The sequence below is a fragment of the Geotrypetes seraphini genome, chromosome 1 (assembly GCF_902459505.1).
Source record: "Geotrypetes seraphini chromosome 1, aGeoSer1.1, whole genome shotgun sequence".
Classification (NCBI taxonomy): Eukaryota; Metazoa; Chordata; class Amphibia; order Gymnophiona; family Dermophiidae; genus Geotrypetes; species Geotrypetes seraphini.
In genome coordinates this window covers 104,781,637-104,802,180 of record NC_047084.1, presented here as the reverse complement: position 1 = coordinate 104,802,180, position 20,544 = coordinate 104,781,637, and the positions used below count along the sequence as shown (strand labels likewise).

At 46.1% G+C, this 20,544-nt stretch overlaps 1 protein-coding gene across 4 annotated transcripts in view; it reads left to right on the top strand.

Moving 5' to 3' along the window:
• The window catches only part of KIAA1328 (KIAA1328 ortholog), a 381,040-nt gene that overhangs the window by 54,652 nt on the left and 305,844 nt on the right, over positions 1-20,544 (top strand). For all 4 annotated transcript variants that reach the window (XM_033935328.1, XM_033935330.1, XM_033935329.1 and 1 more), the window contains one exon: positions 4,222-4,319. In XM_033935328.1, coding sequence (XP_033791219.1) covers positions 4,222-4,319 — 98 coding nt within the window. The remainder of the gene's footprint in view (positions 1-4,221; positions 4,320-20,544) is intronic.

Sequence of the window (20,544 nt, the reverse complement as noted above, 5' to 3'; positions counted from 1 at the left end):
CCTGCACACGTGGGCGGAGCTACAAACAGAACATCAGATTTCACCCATTCATGTCAATGGAAAAAATGTAAAAAGCTGCCATTCTCACAGTAATTCAAAAACGGCTTGACCGCTTTGAACGAACCTTGGTATGCAGATCCCTCACTACCTGGGGTGATATGTTTTGGGGGTTTCGCGGCCCACCTGCACAAGTGGGCGGAGCTACAAACAGAACATCAGAGTTCACCCATTCATGTCAATGGAAAAAAATGTAAAAAGCTGCCATTCTCACAGTAATTCCAACTACCTTTTGTGATATGTTCTGGGGGTCTTGCGGCCCATCTGCACACATGGGCGGAGCTACAAACAGAACATCAGATTTCACCCATTCATGTCAATGGAAAAAATGTAAAAATCTGCCATTCTCACAGTAATTCCAACTACCTGGGCTGATATGTTCTGGGGGATTCGCGGCCCACCTGCACACGTGGGCGGAGCTACAAACATAAAATCATATTTCACCCATTCATGTCAATGGAAAAAATGTAAAAAGCTGCCATTCTCACAGTAATTCAAAAACGGCTTGACCGATTTGAACGAAACTTGGTATGCAGATCCCTCACTACCTGTGCTGATATGTTCTGGGGGTCTCGCGGCCCACCTGCACACGTGGGCGGAGCTACAAACATAAAATCATATTTCACCCATTCATGTCAATGGAAAAAATGTAAAAAGCTGCCATTCTCTCTGTAATTCAAAAACGGCTTGACCGATTTGATCGAAACTTGGTATGCAGATCCCTCACTACCTGGGGTGATATGTTCTGGGGGTCTCGAGGCCCACAACTCTATGTTGCTTGCTCAAGGGTGGGTTCACCCAAGAATTTATATGTTCTTGCTCCTGGAGGTTAAACTAAAAATGTTCTTTACAATCACGTTTTGCTTTAGTTGTATTGTATTCATTTTGTCAAATATTTCACATTATAATTTGAATATTGTACTTTTTATTAAGCTGTAAAAAAATAATTTCATTCACCACTATAAAGTATCTTTATTTGAATCCATTTACAGTGTTATTGCTATAATTAAATACCCGTGCAATGCCGGGGCATCAGCTAGTACAACTATAAAAATGGTGGTGCAATTCTTCAAACCAGAATGACAAATAGAAATCGCTGTAATTAAAGACGAAGAAACATTAACCCCCCTCTTTTACTAAGATGCACTATGCTTTTTAGCGCGCGCTAAATGCCAACGCGTGCATGTTATCCTATAGACGCGCTAGCGGTTAGCGCATGTGTTGATTTAGCGCGTGCTAAACACGCGCTAAACCGCTTAGCGCACCTTAGTAAAAGAGGGCCTAAATGATCAACATAACAGGGTAAGTAGAAGTGAAAAGTGTAAAATCAAGCAATGCAGAATATAGAAGACTTCAAAACCAGTATCCATATATGTAAGAGAGGCATGTGACTGTGTCTGAATTCAAGAAAGCCTGGGATTGGCACGTGGGATCTCTTAGAGAGAGGAAGAGATAATGGTTACTGTGGATGGGCAGACTGGATGGGCCATTTGGCCTTTGTCTGCCATCATGTTTCTATAACCATAAAGCTCTATGACCTCACAATGCAAGTGTAAAGAGCCTTAGCCTATAGGAAGAGGAGATGCAAATTTTATGAGCCTTAGCCAATAGGGAGAGGAGGAGATAGTGGATGCTGCAGATGGACAGACTGAATGGGCCATTTGGCCTTTATCTGCCATCATGTTTCTATAACCATAAAGCTCTATGATCTCACAATGCAGGTGTAAAGAGCTTTAGCCTATAGGAAGAAGAGATGCAAATATTAAGAACCTTAGCCAATAGGGAGAGGAGGAGACAGTGGATGGGCCATTTGGCCTTTATCTGCCATCAGGTTTCTATATTGTCTTTGGAAATAGGTGTAAATTGAGTACTGATTTCACATGTCGGAGGTTTTCAACAAGTGGGTGTACGTGGTGCTCCAACACTCTTTTCTTATTGTTCTGTGAAGTATTTTGCTCAGTATAGACCAGGGGTGCCCAACACGTCGATCGCGATCGACCAGTAGCTCAGGAAGGCAACGCGAGTCGATCGTGGAGCCCATCCTGGGCTCCGTGATAGACTCGTGTTGCCGTCCTGATCTACCGGGCCGATCAGTCTTCCTCTCCAGTGTTGTCTCTAGGGCCTTTTAGCTGGGCGGTCCGCCCAGCTGTCATCTGCTGCTGTCGCCGCTGCTGAACATTTAAAAAAAACAAAAAAAAACAGCTTGGAGATTTCAGCCCTTAGCGAACTTATGCTCCGTGGCTCTAACGTGTGCGTGCCGGCTTCCCTTCTCTTCCCTCCGAAACCGGAAGTTATGTCCGGGGGGGTTGGGGGAGAAGGGAAGCCGGCATGCACATGTTGAGAGCCTGGAAGCAAGCGTTCGCTATGGGCTAAGGCGGGGAGACAGATTAGTGAAGCATTTGCTCTTCTTGCTGCCGGGTCCTGCCTACTTTCTGTTTCCGCGAAGGCAGGACCCGGCAGCATTTCCCCCAATAGGTCGATCGTGATCTTGGGCCAATCAGCCTTCCTCTCCCCGACGGCAGAATTGACGTCGGGGAGAGGAATGCTGGTCGGCCGAAGCAGAGAGAGCTTGGGGCGGGTCGGCTTTCGGGCCTGTTATTGGTGGCGGTTTGGGTCCTGGTCCCCGATGGCAATGGCAGTGGCAGTGGCTTGGGGGAGGGCAGGGAGAAAGAAAGAAAAAGGGCAGGCAGGGAGACAGAAGGAAAGAAGAGAAACAGAAAAAAAAGAAAGGGAGGCAGAGAGAAAGAAAGGACAGGGATAGAGGAAGGAAAAGTTGGGGGAGAGAACAAGGTCTGGAGGAGAGGAAGCATACAGGCTAAAAGAAGGGAAGAAAGATTGGATGCACAGTCAGAAGAAGAAAGTGCAACCAGAGACTCATGAAATCACCAGACAAGGTAGGAAAAATTATTTTATTTTAAATTTAGTGATCAAAATGTGTCTGAATTTATATCTGCTGTCTGTATTTTACACTAAGGTCCCCTTTTACTAAACCGCAATAGAGTTTTTTAGCGCAGGGAGCCTATGAGCGTCGAGAGCAGCGCTGGGCATTCAGCGCAGCTCCCTGCGCTCTAAAAACTGCTATCGTGGTTTAGTAAAAAGGGAGGGGGGTATATTTGTCTATTTTTGTATGGTTGTTACTGAGGTGATAGTGCATAGAGTCATCTGCTTTGACCTCTTTGAAAAACCCTGGAATAGGAATGATAATTAACATTTTCTATGCGTACAGTGTGCGTTGTGTTTTTTTTTTATTTTATTGTTGGTAGATCATTTTGACTTGGTCATTTTAAAAGTAGCTCGCAAGCCCAAAAAGTGTGGACACCCCTGGTATAGACAGATCAGCTTCCTTTCAAAAGTTTCATTTCTTCCACCATACACCAAAGAGATACAATATGTATACTAGGATCTGACATGCAGCAGAGCTAATGGTCCTTTTTGTTCACTTGTTTTCCACTTAGTATAATTTTTTGCATTGTGATAGACATACATTGTAAAATTATTATTCTGTAACTCCCTCCCCTCACCCTTTTTATATCATATCCTCCCTAAAAAACTCAGAACGGGTTACAGATTAATAGTCATAGCATTACAATGTACCATCACCTAAGATTACTCGTAGATTAATGCATGGAGAGGCATCTTAACTTACATGGCAATATGACTATACAAAATTAGAGTCACACTATAAGTAGCTGCACCATGTCATGCTGACCCTCTGGCAAGAAGACCAGTGAGAGGCAGTTCTTCAGAGCTGAGAGATTTCATTGCCTTTCACGTCAGTGGGAACTTGTGCTGCTCTTTGTGTCAGCGTGACAAAAATACAAGATTGTTTTGTGAACTGGAGATCAAAAACTTATGTTTAAACTTAAAGATGAGCAGCCAGCTTCATGAGAATGCAGGAAAGAGGGCAAATATTTAGTGGATCATTTGCAAACATTCAGACACTTTGATTATATTTATGCAAAAAGATTACAATAGTTATGGAATGCCAAATCCAGTTAATTCTGCTAATCTTTGACAATGAAATGGTTTTAGAGTCCAGGCAGAAAGCATGTTAGAAGATGAAAGAAATTTGAAAAATAAATTGAAAAATTTGAAGCTCTCTTTTTGGTTTCTTATGTAATTTAAGATAAGACTTTGTTTAAAAAAAATGGTAATTTATTTTAGGTTATATATGAAGTTGCAGAATCAAAGAGTGCATCCTTGAAAGACTTGTGTCCGGAAGATAAGAGGCGGATTGCAAACTTAATTAATGAACTTGCCAGGTAAGATTGTGCTTCCTGTAATTTCTCGTTGAAAATAAGATATTGACTGTAGTGAAGTGAGAACTAAAACTTATTGACGTCAGAGGTAAAGCTGAGTGACCTGTGATGATGGAATTCTATTACACATAAGGTATCAGTTGTAGATGTACTGTATGTTAAAACATTTTCCTGTTGAAAATGTCATGTTTACCATACCTGAGTACAGTAAGGGCATGACTATTTACCCCTTCGAGTTTCGTTCACAGTCTCCTCTCTCACTTTTGGATTCCAGAGAAACAAATGTGACCCACTGAGCATAAAGATCCAAAAGTGGGATTACCAAAAACAGAGATAAAGGCTATAAAAATGTGGCGTGGCAGCTTTCTTTTTGGAAAGTTCTGTGTACCATATTATAAGTAGAGAATGACACGGTGGCGGGTTACCCGCGGCTAGCCGCATTTAGCCGCGGGTAACCCACCGAAACGGGGAAGAAAAAATAGTGGCCTCTGCGGGACGGGGGACAAGGCCATTCACCGCCCCGTGGAGCGGTGAATGGACTTGTCCCTGCAGTGAGGCAATCATGGATCACGCGGTCCCCGCCATCTCCCTCCCTCCCTCCTTACTGTCGGTTGAATTTCTGCCGGTCCGCGCAAAAAAAAAAAGCCTCCTTCCTTTTCCCCTTCTCTTACCGCCATGCTTATGCTGCAGCTACTAAAGCCGACAGGAAGTCTTTCCGCAGAGAGGACGTTCTGGGCCAGCCAATCGCTGCCTGGCTGGCCCAGAACGTCCTCTCCTGTCTGTTCCTGAAGTAGTTAGGCAGTTGATTTGCACAATCTTTCCCACAATAACCAATCTCTAGAGCCGCTAGTCACTAGTTTTAACCTGCCAGTTCTACTCAGTTTGTAGCATTTTTAATCATTGTAAACTGCATAGAACTTCACGGTCCTGCAGTATATAAACTGTTATATTATTATTATTATTATATATTATTATTATTATCTGTCTACATGTTCCACCTCTGCTTACCCTGTGCTGTGTATTATCATGTTATAGTGCATACTTTAGTTTGAATGTTTTTTTGCTGCTTTTAATACATATTGCCTGCACCCATGTTCATACTGTACACTACTTTGGGTGAATTTCTTCAGAAAGGAAGAAAATAAATCCTAAGTGGAAAAAAAAAGTTATATGGGGATGTGCAAGGAGAATAATCAGAAAAGCAATTTTTTTGTTTTTACATTTTAGAAAGCCAATTTACATTTATTTAGCTATTAAAATGTCAGATATAATAATTTCAAACAAAACAAAAAGGACAAAAATGTTCTTTAGTGTAAGAACAGACATATCAAAGTACTTGGAGCATGAATTCCAAACTGATTCGGTTACTTAAATGATGTGCCTAAAGGCTCGTTAGTAGAATTAATTTTAGATAATTTATTAATAGTATTTCCAGTGCAATAGGTAAGACATTCTAGACAGATGGGTAGTGTCTCCATGGCTGCGTGCCATCTGCAGAAGGAATCCACTCCGTATTTTTGTCTGAGTCTTTGCTCTACTTCGTTGAGCTTCTTCTACAGTTTTTCCCTTCTGCACGCGTGCCTGCAGGAATGTGTTGTGCTCGCCACAATTTATTATTTTATTCGGTGTATTTTGCGTCACTTTTTTAGGATTTCTGGTGCTCGGAGCAATTATTCAGCTCTGCCTGTATCAAGATTTCACAGACTTCGATCTGCTGCTGACAGGCCAATCCCTGGTGGTACCCGTCAGCCAGCCTGCATTTACCATAGGAGCTTTCTTCTTCTGCCAAATGAGGGTTCTAGCACAGGCTGTTTGGCATCCATTGGAGGCTCGGCAGTGTCTTACAGGATGCCGGCTGCATCTTCTCACCTCTGTCCGTCCATGAGTGCGTCCGTCGGTCCGCAGGGGTGGAGTTACAGTCAAGCAAAGGGTCTGACTGGCAGCCTGAAGATCAGCATTGCAGAGACATTCCCAACATGAGGCAGTGATTTTCTGATTCCAGCTACTGAAAGAGAGCTAAGGCAGGCTGTAACAGCCTGTGAAGTGAATCGGGGGAGGTTTGAAATTCAAAGTTTTGAGGATTTCTACATGTCCCCCTGGCCTAAAAAATCCTAAAATCGTCATTTTTGAAATTTGTTTAATGTAAAAAATATTGCACTTTTGGCACAAATTACTTAATGGTGGCCATCTTGGATTTTTAGTAATCTTTTTTTTTTTTTTCAGAAGCTCCCTGCTTCTCTAAAACTGCAATTTTTCCCTCAAAACCTATTGGGATGGAGTCTTTGGGCTCTCCTGATGTGAATTCTTGCCAGAATTCACAAATTTGGTGCATGAAGAGCATTGTTGCACCATGTGCCATGTGGTGAGCCCAGGAGAGGCGGCAGTGTCCATCTTAGCCTCTCCCCAGTTCAAGCAAATGACCAAACACTTGGCTAGCGGTGGAGCGGCCTTCTTTATTTTCAGGGTTTGACGGGGCTACTAGTTCTGTGCTGCGGACCCTCTGCAGCCTCGGACCCTTTGCAGCCTAAAAAAAACAAAGATAAGTCATCAAAGGGTGACTCTACACCCCAGGAGCCGTAGGCTTTCTCTGAACTTATGAAACATTTGTGGTGCTGGAAAAGGTTGAAAGAAGAGCGACCAAGATGGTAAAGGGGATGGAACTTCTCTCGTATGAGGAAAGACTAAAACGGTTAGGGCTCTTCAGCTTGGAAATGAGATGGCTGAGGGGAGATATGATTGAAGTCTACAAAATCCTGAGTGGAGTAGAACGGGTACAAGTGGATCGATTTTTCACTCCATCAAAAATTACAAAGACTAGGGGACATGCAATGAAGTTACAGAGAAATATTTGAAAACTAATAGGAGGAAATTTTTTTTTTTCACTCAGAGAATAGTTAAGCTCTGGAATGCATTACCAGAAGTGGTGGTAAGAGCGGATAGCATAGCTGGTTTTAAGAAAGGTTTGGACAAGTTCCTGGAGGAAAAGTCCATAGTCTGTTATTGAGAAAGACATGGGGGAAGCCACTGCTTGCCCTGAATCGGTAGCTCTTTGAGTTTTGGCCAGGTACTAGTGACCTGGATTGGCCACCGTGAGAACGGGCTACTAGGCTTGATGGACCATTGGTCTGACCTAGTATATTCTTATGTTCTTTAAAGGCATTCTATCGGTGCTAGCAGTGTGGCAGCACTAGGGAGGGGAGTTATTTCCATTGCCTTTGAGTATGTCTGTGTGTTAGGTGTGTGTGTGTGTGTGTGTGGGGGGGGGGGGGTATGAGTTGATGACAAGGAGAGTATGGAAGATTGGAGAGGCAATTTTTGAAAGGAGATATTCCTTAACTGACATGTTTCACTGTATATGCTTCCCAATTCCTCACCCACGGCCCAAAAAAGACCTCCCGCAGAACAAACCTCTTTACTTACCCATCCCTGAAATCATGTCACTACAAGAAGTACCTAAACAGAATGCTTTCTTTCCAGGCAGCCAAACTGAACACATGGCTAGCAAAACCAATACTCGAAGCCACATCATATGCTGACTTCAGAAAATCTCTGAAGACCCGTCTCTTCAACACCACCTAAGCTCTTCTCCCTCTACCAGTTATAATCCCCCTTGAAAGCCCTTCCCTTCCCCCAACGCTTAATGCTGTACACCTCTCTTACGCACATTGTATATATCCAGATGTAAACAGCATTGATCTCTTGTATACTGTTCATATTGTATCATCCTGTACCTTAGTGTTACATCCTGTACCTGTTCTCTTGTTAATATCCTGTACCTTATTGTAAACACCCCTAGCACCTGCTCATCCAGAAATACCAAAGCATCTTATATATCATGTTCCAAAGCTTATGTATCTCAAATTCCTGGTTCCAATACTTAGCACTTATCTTGTTCAAACATATGTATCTTGTTGTAAACATATGTCTTCTGCTGTTACACTGTACTCTATCTCGACACGACCCTCATTGTAAACCGCTTCGAACTTAGGGTATAGCGGTATATAAGAAATAAAATTATTATTATTATTATTATATAAGTTTCTGTATTGTTTACACTGAAACTATTTCTTATGTAGAAATGTAATTGAACCAATTTTTGGTGGTGGAGGAGGAGGTGGGGGGGGGGGGCAAGGGGGATGCTTAGCTCGCAAACCCCTTGGTCATATCAAACAAATTTCTGAATACTCTTTTAACTCTTCTTTCTTTAGCACTCTCCAGACCAGTAGAGGTTAACTTTACGAATGGGTATATATCTAATCATGACCAGCAGGTGGAGACTGAAAACAAAACTTTGGGACAGTATATACTATCCTCCCTTCTCTATTTCCCTCAGTCTTCTTTCAGTCTCCAGCAGGTGTTGAGTGATCTGTACCCATCTCTCTTGGTAGGGCTGTTGGAATTTGTTTAGGGGTTTATTGTCCCTGTTTTTGGCCGGACGGAGCTTGGTCGGGCCCTGTTTGGGGGTCCGTCCGACCTCGGGGGTGTCAAACCCGGCGGGTCACGAGCGGGGTCCCTCCCCCCACTTCCTCCACCTCCCCACATTTTTTTAGAGGAGCCTCAGCAGTAAGCCTTGCCCCCTAAGTCAAGCAAGGCATATTGCTTCGAGAGCCTGTGGAGTCTGTTCTGTAAAAAAAAAAAAAAAAAAAAAAATCCTGAGGTAGTGCTGGTCTGAAGGGTTGTTTCCCTTTAAGAAAACTGTATTTTACTGTATTTTTTCATGTAACCAGCACTTTTTTATAGCTAGGTCGCGTCTGGAGCAATTGTGCCCTTCTCCGGGGGAGTAGGCCACAATTTTAGTCCAGCCGCGAGGCACTCGCGGCCGGCCTGAACTCGGCGGTTTGGGTCGGTGAGGTGGTGGAGCTCCGTCGGCAGCGGCTGCAGGCGCCCAGAGCTCCCCGCCGATGGTGCCTCGCGAGTCGGCTTGGAGCAGTGGGGAAGCCCGGTCTTCCACAACCGCCCACGGAGGGATTCCCCGAAGGATTCCCTCTCAGCTGATTTTTTGACAGCTGATGCCGACTTGCCTGTCTTAGCGGCTGGGACTGTTCAGTCTTCTCAGCCGCTACAGGCCATGGAGGGAGCATTTTTGGCGGGAACTTCGCCATTTTCTTTGTCTGGCCCCTCCATTTTGTCTGCAACCTCAGGTGACCTTCCCCCTGTATGGCGAACACAGGGGCAGGTTTCAGCTTGGACCCCTGCTGGGGCAGGGAGTCCCTGGGGACCCCCAGGGGTTTTTTGCCCCCAATTTATTTTCTTTCTTTGTGCGGACTTTTGGGGGTCCCACGTGCGCCTGGGGGGTTTCGGGGGGGGGTTTCCCTCCGCGCCCCCTATGGCTTTGCCTCCCTCTTTTCGTTTGGCGTCCCCTCTTCCTCCTCCCTCATCCAAGCGCCCGCGGGGGGGCTTGGATTGCGAATTGGTGGGCGGAGGAGCGTGTTGGCCTGGTTGAGGACCTGGCTGCTTTGGCGGGATTCCAGGATCCTCTAGAGGGGACGCCTGTTGGCAGCGGGGCGGCGGGTTTCCCGTCTTCCAGAGCAGATGCGTCCGTGGTGCGCTTTTTTATTCAGAGGGATGAGCTTTTAGACCTGTGTAGCAGGTCTCCTTGGTGCTGCATTTTTGCAGTGGCGCCGCCGGAGACCCCGCGTATGGGGGCCCCTCTGCTTCAGGGGGTCTGTCCTGGTTCCCGCTCTTTTCCTGTGCGTCAGGATTTGCGGGATTTTGTGTTGGCGCAGTGGCCTATGGGCGCAGTTTCGTTTGGTGTGCGCCTTGGCTCTTGGGTATCCCGTCCCGGAGGGAGGTAGGGCTACCTTAATTTCGCCAATGGGGAACGCGGTGGTCTCGGCACTTCCTAAGCGGCATACCGTGCCTGTTATGGACGGTTCTGCTCTTAGGGTCTCGGAGGCGCGTGCGTTAGAGACTCTTCTTAAGTATGATTTTGATGTCTCTGCCTTTGGGGTCCAGGCGGCTGTTTGTGGGGAGCTAGTCGCTCGCGCCGTGTTTCGGTGGGCTGAGCGTGTCCTGGATCGGGAGTCTGATGACTGGTCTCTAGTGGATCAGGAGGTAGCGAAGATTGCGATGGCTGCCTCGTTCCTCTCAGATGCTCTTTATGACTTGGTGCGGATTTCGGCTAAGTCTATGGCATGGCCGCGCGGCGTATTTTGTGGCTGCGCGCTTGGGCGGCGGATTCTGCGTCCAAAGCTAAGTTTACTAAAGTTCCCTTTAGGGGGTCTTTTTGTTTGGAGAGGAATTAGATGAGTTGATTCAGACTCTGACGGACTCGAAGGTGCCCCGTCTGCCTGAGGACCGTGCCCGCCCTGCGTCTAGGTGTGGGGCTGCCCGGGGGCGTTTGCGGGAATTTCGCAAGTATCGCCCGGGGCGTGGGGCTGCTTCTTTCCCGGCTCAGGGTTTTTCCCGGGGTCGGTTCTTCCAGCGCATGCAGCCCTTTCGGGGGGCCCGTCGGGGGGCAGGGAATCCCTCCGCCGGTTCCCCCGCTTCCCGTCCTGCGCAATGACTCCTTGCCGGCGCCCCCTTTGGTTCCGGTGGGGGCCCGGCTGCGCAAATTTTTCCCCAAATGGGCCGAGATCGCGTCCGATCAGTGGGTCCTTGAGGTGGTGCGGGACGGTTACGCTCTGGAGTTTACCCGCTCTCTGCCGGACCTTTTCCTCGCTTCTCCATGTCAGACTCCATGGAAGACGCAGGCTTTTCGTCAGACCCTTCAGCGTTTGCTAGATCTCGAGGCAGTGGTGCCGGTGTCCCCTACGGAGTGGGGCACCGGCAGGTACTCCATTTACTTTGTGGTGGCCATAAAGGAGGGGACCTTTCGGCCCATCCTGGATGTCTCTCGATCTGACGGAGGCCTACTTGCAGGTTCCAATTCGGGCCTCTCATCAGCACTTCCTTCGTTTTGCGATCTTGGGGCGGCACTTTCAGTTCTGTGCGCTTCCCTTTGGTCTGGCCACGGCTCCTCGGACGTTCACCACGGTAATGGTGGTCGTCGCGGCAGCCTTGCGGTCGGTGGGCATCCTGGTTCTCCCCTACCTGGACGACTGGTTGATTCGGGCAAAGTCGTTGCAGGAGAGCTCCCGGGTTACGGCTCGGGTGGTGGAGTTTCTCCGGTCGCTGGGCTGGGTGGTCAACCTTTCCAAGAGTCGGTTGGTCCCGGCTCAGCGTCTGGAGTGCCTTGGGGTTATGTTCGACATCTCCTTGGGGAAGGTCTTCCTTCCAGAGGCCCGGGTGAGCAAATTGCAATCTCAGATTCGCCTGCTTTTGGCGTCCCGGGGTCCTCGGGCGCGAGATTTCCTCCAAGTCCTGGGGTCAATGGCGGCGTCCCTGGACGTGGTGAGGTGGGCGCGGGCCCACATGCGTCCTCTTCAGTATGCTCTGCTCCGGAGGTGGTCTCCCCGGAGGCAAGATTTGGATGTTCCGGTTCCCCTGCGAGGTTTGGCGCGCTGCAGTCTGCGCTGGTGGCTCCGGACCCCTCACCTGGTTCAGGGGGTGGGTCTGGATCTCCCGCAGTGGACGGTGCTCCTTACGGATGCGAGTCTCCTCGGTTGGGGGGCTCAGTTTATGGGCCACTCAGCTCGGGGCACCTGGTCCGCGGAGGAGGCCTCCTGGTCGATCAACGAGTTGGAGACCAGAGCGGTCAGGCTGGCGCTGTTAGCTTTCCACTCCCTTTTGCTGGGCAAGTCGGTCAGAGTCCTGTCGGACAATGCCACGGCGGTGGCTTATGTCAATCGTCAGGGGGGCACCAAGAGCACTCCTGTGGCGCAGGAGGCGGCTCGGCTCATGGTTTGGGCGGAGTCCCATCTTCTGGACCTCTCGGCTTCTCATATAGCCGGGGTAGAAAATGTTCAGGCAGACTTCCTCAGTCGTCACTTCCTGGATCCAGGAGAGTGGTTTCTCGGCGCCGGAGCGTTTCGGTTGATAGTGCAAGATTGGGGGCAGCCCCTGATGGACCTGATGGCCACGAGTGGCAACGCCAAAGTGCCCCGCTTCTTCAGTCGTCGCAGGGAAGGGCTGGCCGAGGGTCTGGATGCTCTGGTCCAGCCGTGGCCAACGGAGGGGCTGTTGTATGTGTTCCCTCCTTAGCCGCTGGTGGGCAGAGTGCTTCTTCGCATTGTTCACCATCCTGGTTTGGTGGTGCTGGTGGCTCCGGATTGGCCTCGACGTCCGTGGTATGCGGATCTGGTGAGACACCTGGTGGCGGTTCCTCTTCCTCTGCCTCTCTCGGACGACCTTCTGATGCAGGGTCCCATTCCCTTGTTCGACCCGTCTCTCTTCTGTCTTACGGCGTGGCTCTTGAAAGGGGTCGCCTTAGCAAGAAGGGATATTCAGACAAGGTGATCGCTACACTGTTGGGGTCCCGGAGGCTTTCTACCTCTCGGGCTTATGTGCGGGTTTGGCGTCTCTTTGAGGAATGGTGTCGGGCGCGGGGAGTGACCTCTTTTCGCGCTTCTCTGCCTAACATTCTAGAGTTCTTGCAGGATGGCCTGGATAGAGGCCTGGCTTGGTCTTCTCTCCGGGTTCATCTTGCGGCCCTGTCGACCTTTCGAGGGTTGGTGTCAGGTCAGCGTTTATCGGCTCTTCCTGATGTGATTCGGTTTCTGCGGGCGGCCAAGTTGCTTAGGCCTCCCCTACGGCCCTCGGTTCCCTCTTGGGATCTTACTCTGGTTCTCTCTGTTTTGGTGCGCCCGCCTTTCGAGCCCTTGGACGACTGTTCTTTGAAGGACCTTTCTTTGAAGGCGGTCTTTTTGGTGGCCATTACTTCTGCTAGGAGTATTTCTGAGCTGCAGGCTTTCTCTTGTAGGGCTCCCTTCTTGGAGTTGTCTAGGGAGCGGGTCGTCTTGCGGCCTGTTCCTTCCTTTCTGCCGAAGGTTGTTTCTCTTTTCATGTCAATCAATCGGTGGTTCTCCCGGTCTTGGGTGGTCGGGAGGGCTCTTCTGAGCAACGGCAGCTGCGCAAGTTGGATGTCGGTTGGGTCCTTCGCTCTGATGTGCAGCGGACCCAGGAATTCCGGAAGTCCGATCATCTCTTTGTCCTCCTGGCTGGTCCTCGTCGGGGAGCTGGCGCTTCTAAGGCTACTATTGCGCGCTGGATCAAGGAGACGATTGCTTCCGCTTATCTTCTGAAACAGCAGCCTGTTCCGGAGTTTCTCAAGGCTCATTCCACTCGGGGTCAGGCGGCTTCTTGGGCTGAGTCGTCGCTCGTGCCTCCGGTGGATATTTGTAAGGCTGCGGTTTGGTCCTCCTTGTATTCTTTTGTTAGACATTATCGGGTAGATGTTCAGGCGCGTCGGGACGCGGTGTTCGGTGAGCGTGTTCTGGTATCGGCCCTTCGGGGGTCCCGCCCGTGAGAGGGACTGCTTTGGTACGTCCCATTCGTAAAGTTAACCTCTACTGGTCTGGAGAGTGCTAAAGAAGGAGAAATTAGGTTCTTACCTGCTAATTTACTTTCTTTTAGCTTCTCCAGACCAGTAGAGGTCCCCACCCTGTCTGTTGTTGTTGTTGTTGTTGGGGCTGTTTTCGCGGGCAGTTTTTGTTTTTTGCTGCGGGTTCTAGTATTTTTCTAGGGCCGGGGAGAATTAAAGAACAGCGGCTGTGGCTCGGCTGGCTTAGCTGGCGAGCTGTGGGGACATTTTCCTTCGGGTATTTCTCCTCTGCATTTTCCAACAGCATTTGGGTATGTTATTTGTTACTCCTGTTCGGAGTATTGTTTTCTTCCTGTTTTCCAGTTCTTGGTTCTGCTTGGCTATTCGGCAGACTGAGGGAAATAGAGAAGGGAGGATAGTATATACTGTCCCAAAGTTTTGTTTTCAGTCTCCACCTGCTGGTCATGATTAGATATATACCCATTCGTAAAGTTAACCTCTACTGGTCTGGAGAAGCTAAAAGAAAGTAAATTAGCAGGTAAGAACCTAATTTCTCCTTCCTATGCTAAAACTGACCCCAGTCTGTTAAAGTTTGGAGAGACAGACATTCTTGACCCCTTAAATATAATTTCTTTATATCTGTTCAGTTGAAATGAATAAAAAAGTCACCTTTAAAAATGTGACAAGACCTGTAATGTTACTGTCCAAAATCATTAAAACCTTTAGTACTCTTTTGACAATGTCAGACATGTGATGTCCAAATATTCTTTTTATCTGTAATAGCTTGTTTTGTATTTATAGGACTCTTTAGAAATAAAGGTCAACCAACAAGCTGTAGGCACTACTGTTTTATTGGACCAAATCTATTTTTGACGAGCGTTAGAGAACTGAGCTTCCTTCATCAAATAAGTGGGACATGAGCTTATTTTATACTGACCCTGTGGAGAGAGCATAACCTTTAAAAGCTAATCACAAATTTATTAGGTTAGTCCAATAAAAAGTATTGCCTACAGCTTGTTTAACCTTTTATTTTTGTGCATCTAAGTGGACTAACACAACATCCAGGCAACTTCATAAATGTATCTATGAAATTAATTTGAAAAGTGCCTTGTTTTAAAAGTAAGTATTATCTTCAAGAAAGCCATCAAGAAGCAATATACTCTTCAGGTAAATAGATGACTGACTTTAGCATAGTGCAGACTAAAGTATCACAATATCATTACACAAAGATGGAAATGTTACAACATCATATTGGAAGTTGGGGAAACCTCTATGGGAAAAAGTAAAAAAAAAAAAAAAAAAACTTCTAAAGCATATAGTCCTGTCTTAACATATGTTCTGCAATTAGGGTCACAATTAAATGGAATAAAAAAAAAAAAAATCACAAAATTTTTATTTTTTTTTCAAAATCTTTATTCATTTTTACATCTCACAACAAGTGTACAATAATAAAACAGTTGATTCATATAGAACACTTGAAAATCTTTTTTATTATCGACATAAATGTATAAATTGAAGACCCTTCCCCCACCCTCCCTGTTCTTCAAAATAAATAAATCAATCATATTATACATATATTATATTCAAAGATATTGCAATCAACAATAAATCTATACATCCCCCCTTCCCAATCTTGTATCTACATTATGTGCAGAAAATGTGTCTAATCATTACAATATTCTGTCAATGGCCCCCAAATCCTTTTGAAATTATTATAGTTCCCCCTTTGTATGGCAATAATTCTTTCCTTTACAAATTTTTTAAATAAAGTATCAGGTCTAGGATAGTTGTCTGGATTACTAAAATTAAGCTCGGTGCTTAGATTACAACCTGTATAAGATTATAAAGGAGCGGGCTATGTGCATATTATAGATGACTACATTTAAATAGTACAGTAGACTCTCTGTTAACCGGAACTCAAGCAACCAGAAAAAAAATCAATGAAATACTGTAATATTTTAAATAAAAATTAAAATAAAATCAATATCTGACAGAAATTTAAGTATAAATTTGCACACCACATCTGAGTATGCCCACGATTTGCCTACCACATGCCCAGAAGTTTGTCTGTTACAGTTTAAGGCATGACATAGTATAGGATATAGTCATATGGCATAGTATAGGGCAGTATTCTCAGCACGCGATACATACATGAGCCGCTTGTTGGAGGTATGCGGCACTGGCCACCACTGAGGATATTGCCTGCCTGCCCACTGAAGCTGACGCCGGGATCCCTCCTTTCTGCCATCCACTCTCCTGTCAAAGCCACCACTGGGGATCCATCCTTCATGCCCTCCACCCTCCTATCAAACTGCTGCCGGGGATCCCTCCTTCTTGCCTGGCGCTAGCCCCCCTCCTCTGAAGTTTACTCAGAGGGCTTCCTTCCGAAGTCAGAGCTGATGTCAGAGGAAAGCCTTCCAGGTCAGGAGGGGTATGTATGTGCTCCCAGTTATCACCTCCTGCCTTCAGCGGCTCTCGTTGCAGGGACGAGTAGGCAGCGGTTCACATGCTGCACGTAGCTGACCCGGAAACCTTCTCTTTGATGTCAGAGTTAACGTTCCATATCCTATGGAAATTGCTTTCTATTAGAGCTTATTTTAATATAATAGCATATAAGCCCATTTGGATTATTGTAACATTGTTTACTTGGCCAGAACAAAAAAGACTATCTCTAGGCTGCAAGTAATACAGAATACCGCAGTCAGAATTATTTTTTGTTTTAAGAAATATGACCATCTAACTCCCTTTTATCATGAACTGCATTGGTTGTGTGTCGAGGCACACATTCTTTTTAAGTTGGGTTGTGTCTATTATAAAGTCTTGTCGGGCCTATCTCCAGCTTACTTGATTAATTCATTTTCTTTTGCTACTCAAAAACATTCACGTAAAGCTCATGCTTTTTTTTGTTTATCCATCAGTGTAGGGTTGTAAGTTCAAAAGATTTCATGAATGTATGCTTCATATCAGGCTGCCAGTTAGGACAAAGAATTTAAACAATTATCTCATGTCTTTCTCATATCTGGAATTTAGAAAGCGTTTGAAGACTTTCTTATTCTCTCGATTTTTGGGTAATTAAGTTCCGTGATGATCGCTTGGTTGTAAGTTGAAGTAATCTTTTGTAAACCACATAGATCTGCAAGGTTATGCGTCTAGAAGTTTATTTTTATGTTATGTATTAAGATTATATTGTGTGTATATGAAAAATCGATGGAAGAAATTGCATTACAATTAATACTATTATTATGGGGGTGGGGTCAGGGGTGGAGCCTGTGCAGGTCTGGGGCAAAACTTGTGCATTGTACTCGGTTGATATTTGTTAGACTTAGGGGGTACTTGGCTTGAAGAAGTTGAAAAACACTGGTATAGGGTATAGTAATAGACCTATAGTCCATAGCCCAGGAGATTGAAATCCTTTACAACTTCTATTTTATTATTTTCAAGCTCAAAATCTTCATCCTTTTCTATGTTCATGATCTTCGTCTTGCTTATATTCAGTTCTAATCCCATGTTATGACTTTCGGCTTTGACTTTTCTCATTAAATTGTTACAAACCAAGCATCCGTGCTGGTTTTGCACCTAGAGCTGCCAAGAAAATCCTGTGCAGAAGAGCTGTCTGACCTCCCTTGTCCATGTTATAAAAGCAGTGGTGATCTGGATGAGGAGCAGGCAGAATCATAGCATTTGCACCCTGTTGGTATTTCAGCTAGGACAGCTAAAGCCAAGGTGGCTGTCCCTGTAAAATTAAGGCAAAATAAACAAGGGAAGCTTGGGCTGAGGCAGCCTGCAGTGAAACCAAAGCCTATCCTCCTCTACAGGCTGAAGGGGAGTGGCTTTGGGCTGGTTAAAGGCAGGCTGAGTAAAGCAGGAAGGGGAGTGGAGAGTGACGTGGCAGAAGCACTCCAACAGGCTGAAGCAAGGAGTGAGCAGGCAGACCCTGGGGTCTTGGACTGGCCCATGGAAGAAGTGGAGGAAAGTTCCCCTACTTCCAACTTTTATGCTCCAGAGCAGGGGTGCCCACACTTTTTGGGCTTGCGAGCTACTTTTAAAATGACCAAGTCAAAATGATCTACCAACAATAAAATTTAAAAAAAACACAACGCACACTGTACGCATAGAAAATGTTAATTATCATTCCTATTCCAGGGTTTTTCAAAGAGGTCAAAGCAGATGACTCTATGCACTATCACCTCAGTAACAACCATACAAAAATAGACAAATATACCCCCCTCCCTTTTTACTAAACCACGATAGCAGTTTTTAGAGCGCAGGGAGCTGCACTGAATGCCCAGCGCTACTCTCGACGCTCATAGGCTCCCTGCACTAAAAAACTCTATTGCGGTTTAGTAAAAAGGGACCTTAATGTAAAATATAGACAGCAGATATAAATTCAGACACATTTTGATCACTAAATTTAAAATAAAATCATTTTTCCTACCTTGTCTGGTGATTTCATGAGTCTCTGGTTGCACTTTCTTCTTCTGACTGTGCATCCAATCTTTCTTCCCTTCTTTTAGCCTGTATGCTTCCTCTCCTCCAGACCTCATTCCCTCCCCCAACTTTTCCTTCCTGTCTCCCTGCCCTTTCTTTCGCTCTGCCTCCCTTTCTTTTTTTTCTGTTTCTCTTCTTTCCTTCTGTCTCCCTGCCTGCCCTTTTTCTTTCTTTCTCCCTGCCCTCCCCCAAGCCACTGCCATTGCCATCGGGGACCAGGACCCAAACCACCACCAATAACAGTCCCGAAAGCTGATGCTGCCCCAAGCTCTCCCTGCTTCAGCCGACCAGCATTCCTCTCCCCGACGTCAATTCTGCCGTCAGGGAGAGGAAGGCTGATCAGCCCAAGATCGCGATCGACCTACTGGGGGAAATGCTGCCGGGTCCTGCCTTCGCGGAAACAGAAAGTAGGCAGGACCCGGCAGCAAGAAGAGCAAATGCTTCACAAACCTGTCTCCCGCCTTAGCCCATAGCGAACGCTTGCTTCAGGGCTCTCAACATGTGCGTGCCGGCTTCCCTTCTCCCCCCCCCCCCCCGGACATAACTTCCGGTTTCGGAGGGAAGAGAAGGGAAGCCGGCACGCACATGTTGAGAGCCCTGAAGCAAGCGTTCGCTATGGGCTGAAATCTCCAAGCCGGTTTTTTTTTAAATGTTCAGCAGCGGCGGCAGCAGCAGATGACAGCTGGGCGGACCGCCCAGCTAAAAGGCCCTAGAGAGAACACTGGAGAGGAAGGCTGATCGGCCCGGTAGATCAGGATGGCAACACGAGTCTAGCGATCGACTCGCGTTGCCTTCCTGAGCTACTGGTCGATCGCGATCGACGTGTTGGGCACCCCTGTTCCAGAGGATTTCATGGAAATGGAAATCCAGGAAGCCGGTCCTATCTCAGGGAGCCAAACAAAGCTAATGGAAATCAGCTAGACCAGTGAGTAGCTGTGAGGCAGCTGGTGTGTTTTGCCTAGCAAAGTATGCTTTATGTTTTTGGTTCTTGATTTTGAGTTGGACATTATTTTTGGCTGAGAAGTTTTACTTACCTGAGTGTTGGCAGCCTGCTAATTTGATATTGAGTTTGGCCAAAGAACACTGGGACAGAATGAATGGTTTTGTATTCTGAAAACCGTACTGTGTTTGCCGTTGCTGAAAAGCAATCACAGAATCTCTTTCAGCTTTGCTGCCTACCAAGGGTTGCTATTGTACTAGGGAGCCTTATGTAAAGCTGACCTTCTGTTTGGTGCCTCAGAAAATATACAAACTGTTTGCTGCTGGGAGGGATAACACTATTATATGCATAATGCTGTGAATACCTTTTTTCTGCCTATAAATAATAGCTACAGAAAGGAAGTTTTTGTTTTGTTTTCTGGAAAGCAAGTGTAATTTCAAGGCTGAGCCAGCGTGGATGGTCTCAGGCAAAACAAATTGTATGTGCTTTCTTTTTACCTTTATTCAGTCCTGAAGATGCCACTGGTAGTAGGGGACACTTCAGATCACAGTTGTCACATTTTAACTCCGCTCAGAGGAATGTTTGTGACAAGTTACAGCATGTCATTGCTGCTAGTGATGAGCGTTGTATCATCTGCATAGCGCAGGTTGTTTATATTTCGGCCACTAACTTTGAAACCAACACTCTCTTCTTCAAAATTTGCTTTTCTGAAGATGGTTTCACTGTACTGGTTGAACAGATTAGGTGACAAGATGCATCCTTGCCTGACGCAACATTTTATTGGAAACCAATCAGTGTTGCCATATTCAGTTCTCACTGCAGCTTCTTGATTTTCATATAGGCTCTCTTATCAGCTGAGTTATGTGTTTGGGTATTCTCATTTGTACTAGAGTTCTCTATAGTTTATTGTGATCCACACAGTCAAAAGCTTTGCTGTAGTCGATGAAGCAAAGATACAGAGGTTTTTTGTATTCTTTGCTGTTCTCCAATATCCATCTAACATTGGCATCCATCTGCTGTTCTCCAATATCCATCTAACATTTCAGATCTTTTCTGAAACCAGCCTGAACTTCGGGTAGTTCTTGCTCAACATATGATTGGAACCTTTGTTGTATTATTTTCATAATATATTTTGCTGGTGTGTAGAATTAATGCAATTGTTCTATAGTTGTTCCAGTCCTTGGCGTCACCTTTCTTTGGTATAGATATGATCTTCTCCAATCGGTTGGTCGTGATTTTCCTTCCAAATCTGTTGACGCAGTCGAGTGAGGGCCATGATAGCACTTTCTAAGCCTTTTATTAATTCAATTGGAATAGCATCGATACCAGATGACTTGTTTTTCAATAAAGCTTTAATCGCTGCTATGACTTCCTCTTTTAAAATATCTGGTTCTTCTTTGGCTTCAGTTTCCAGTTCAGTTTATCCAATGTTATCCTCA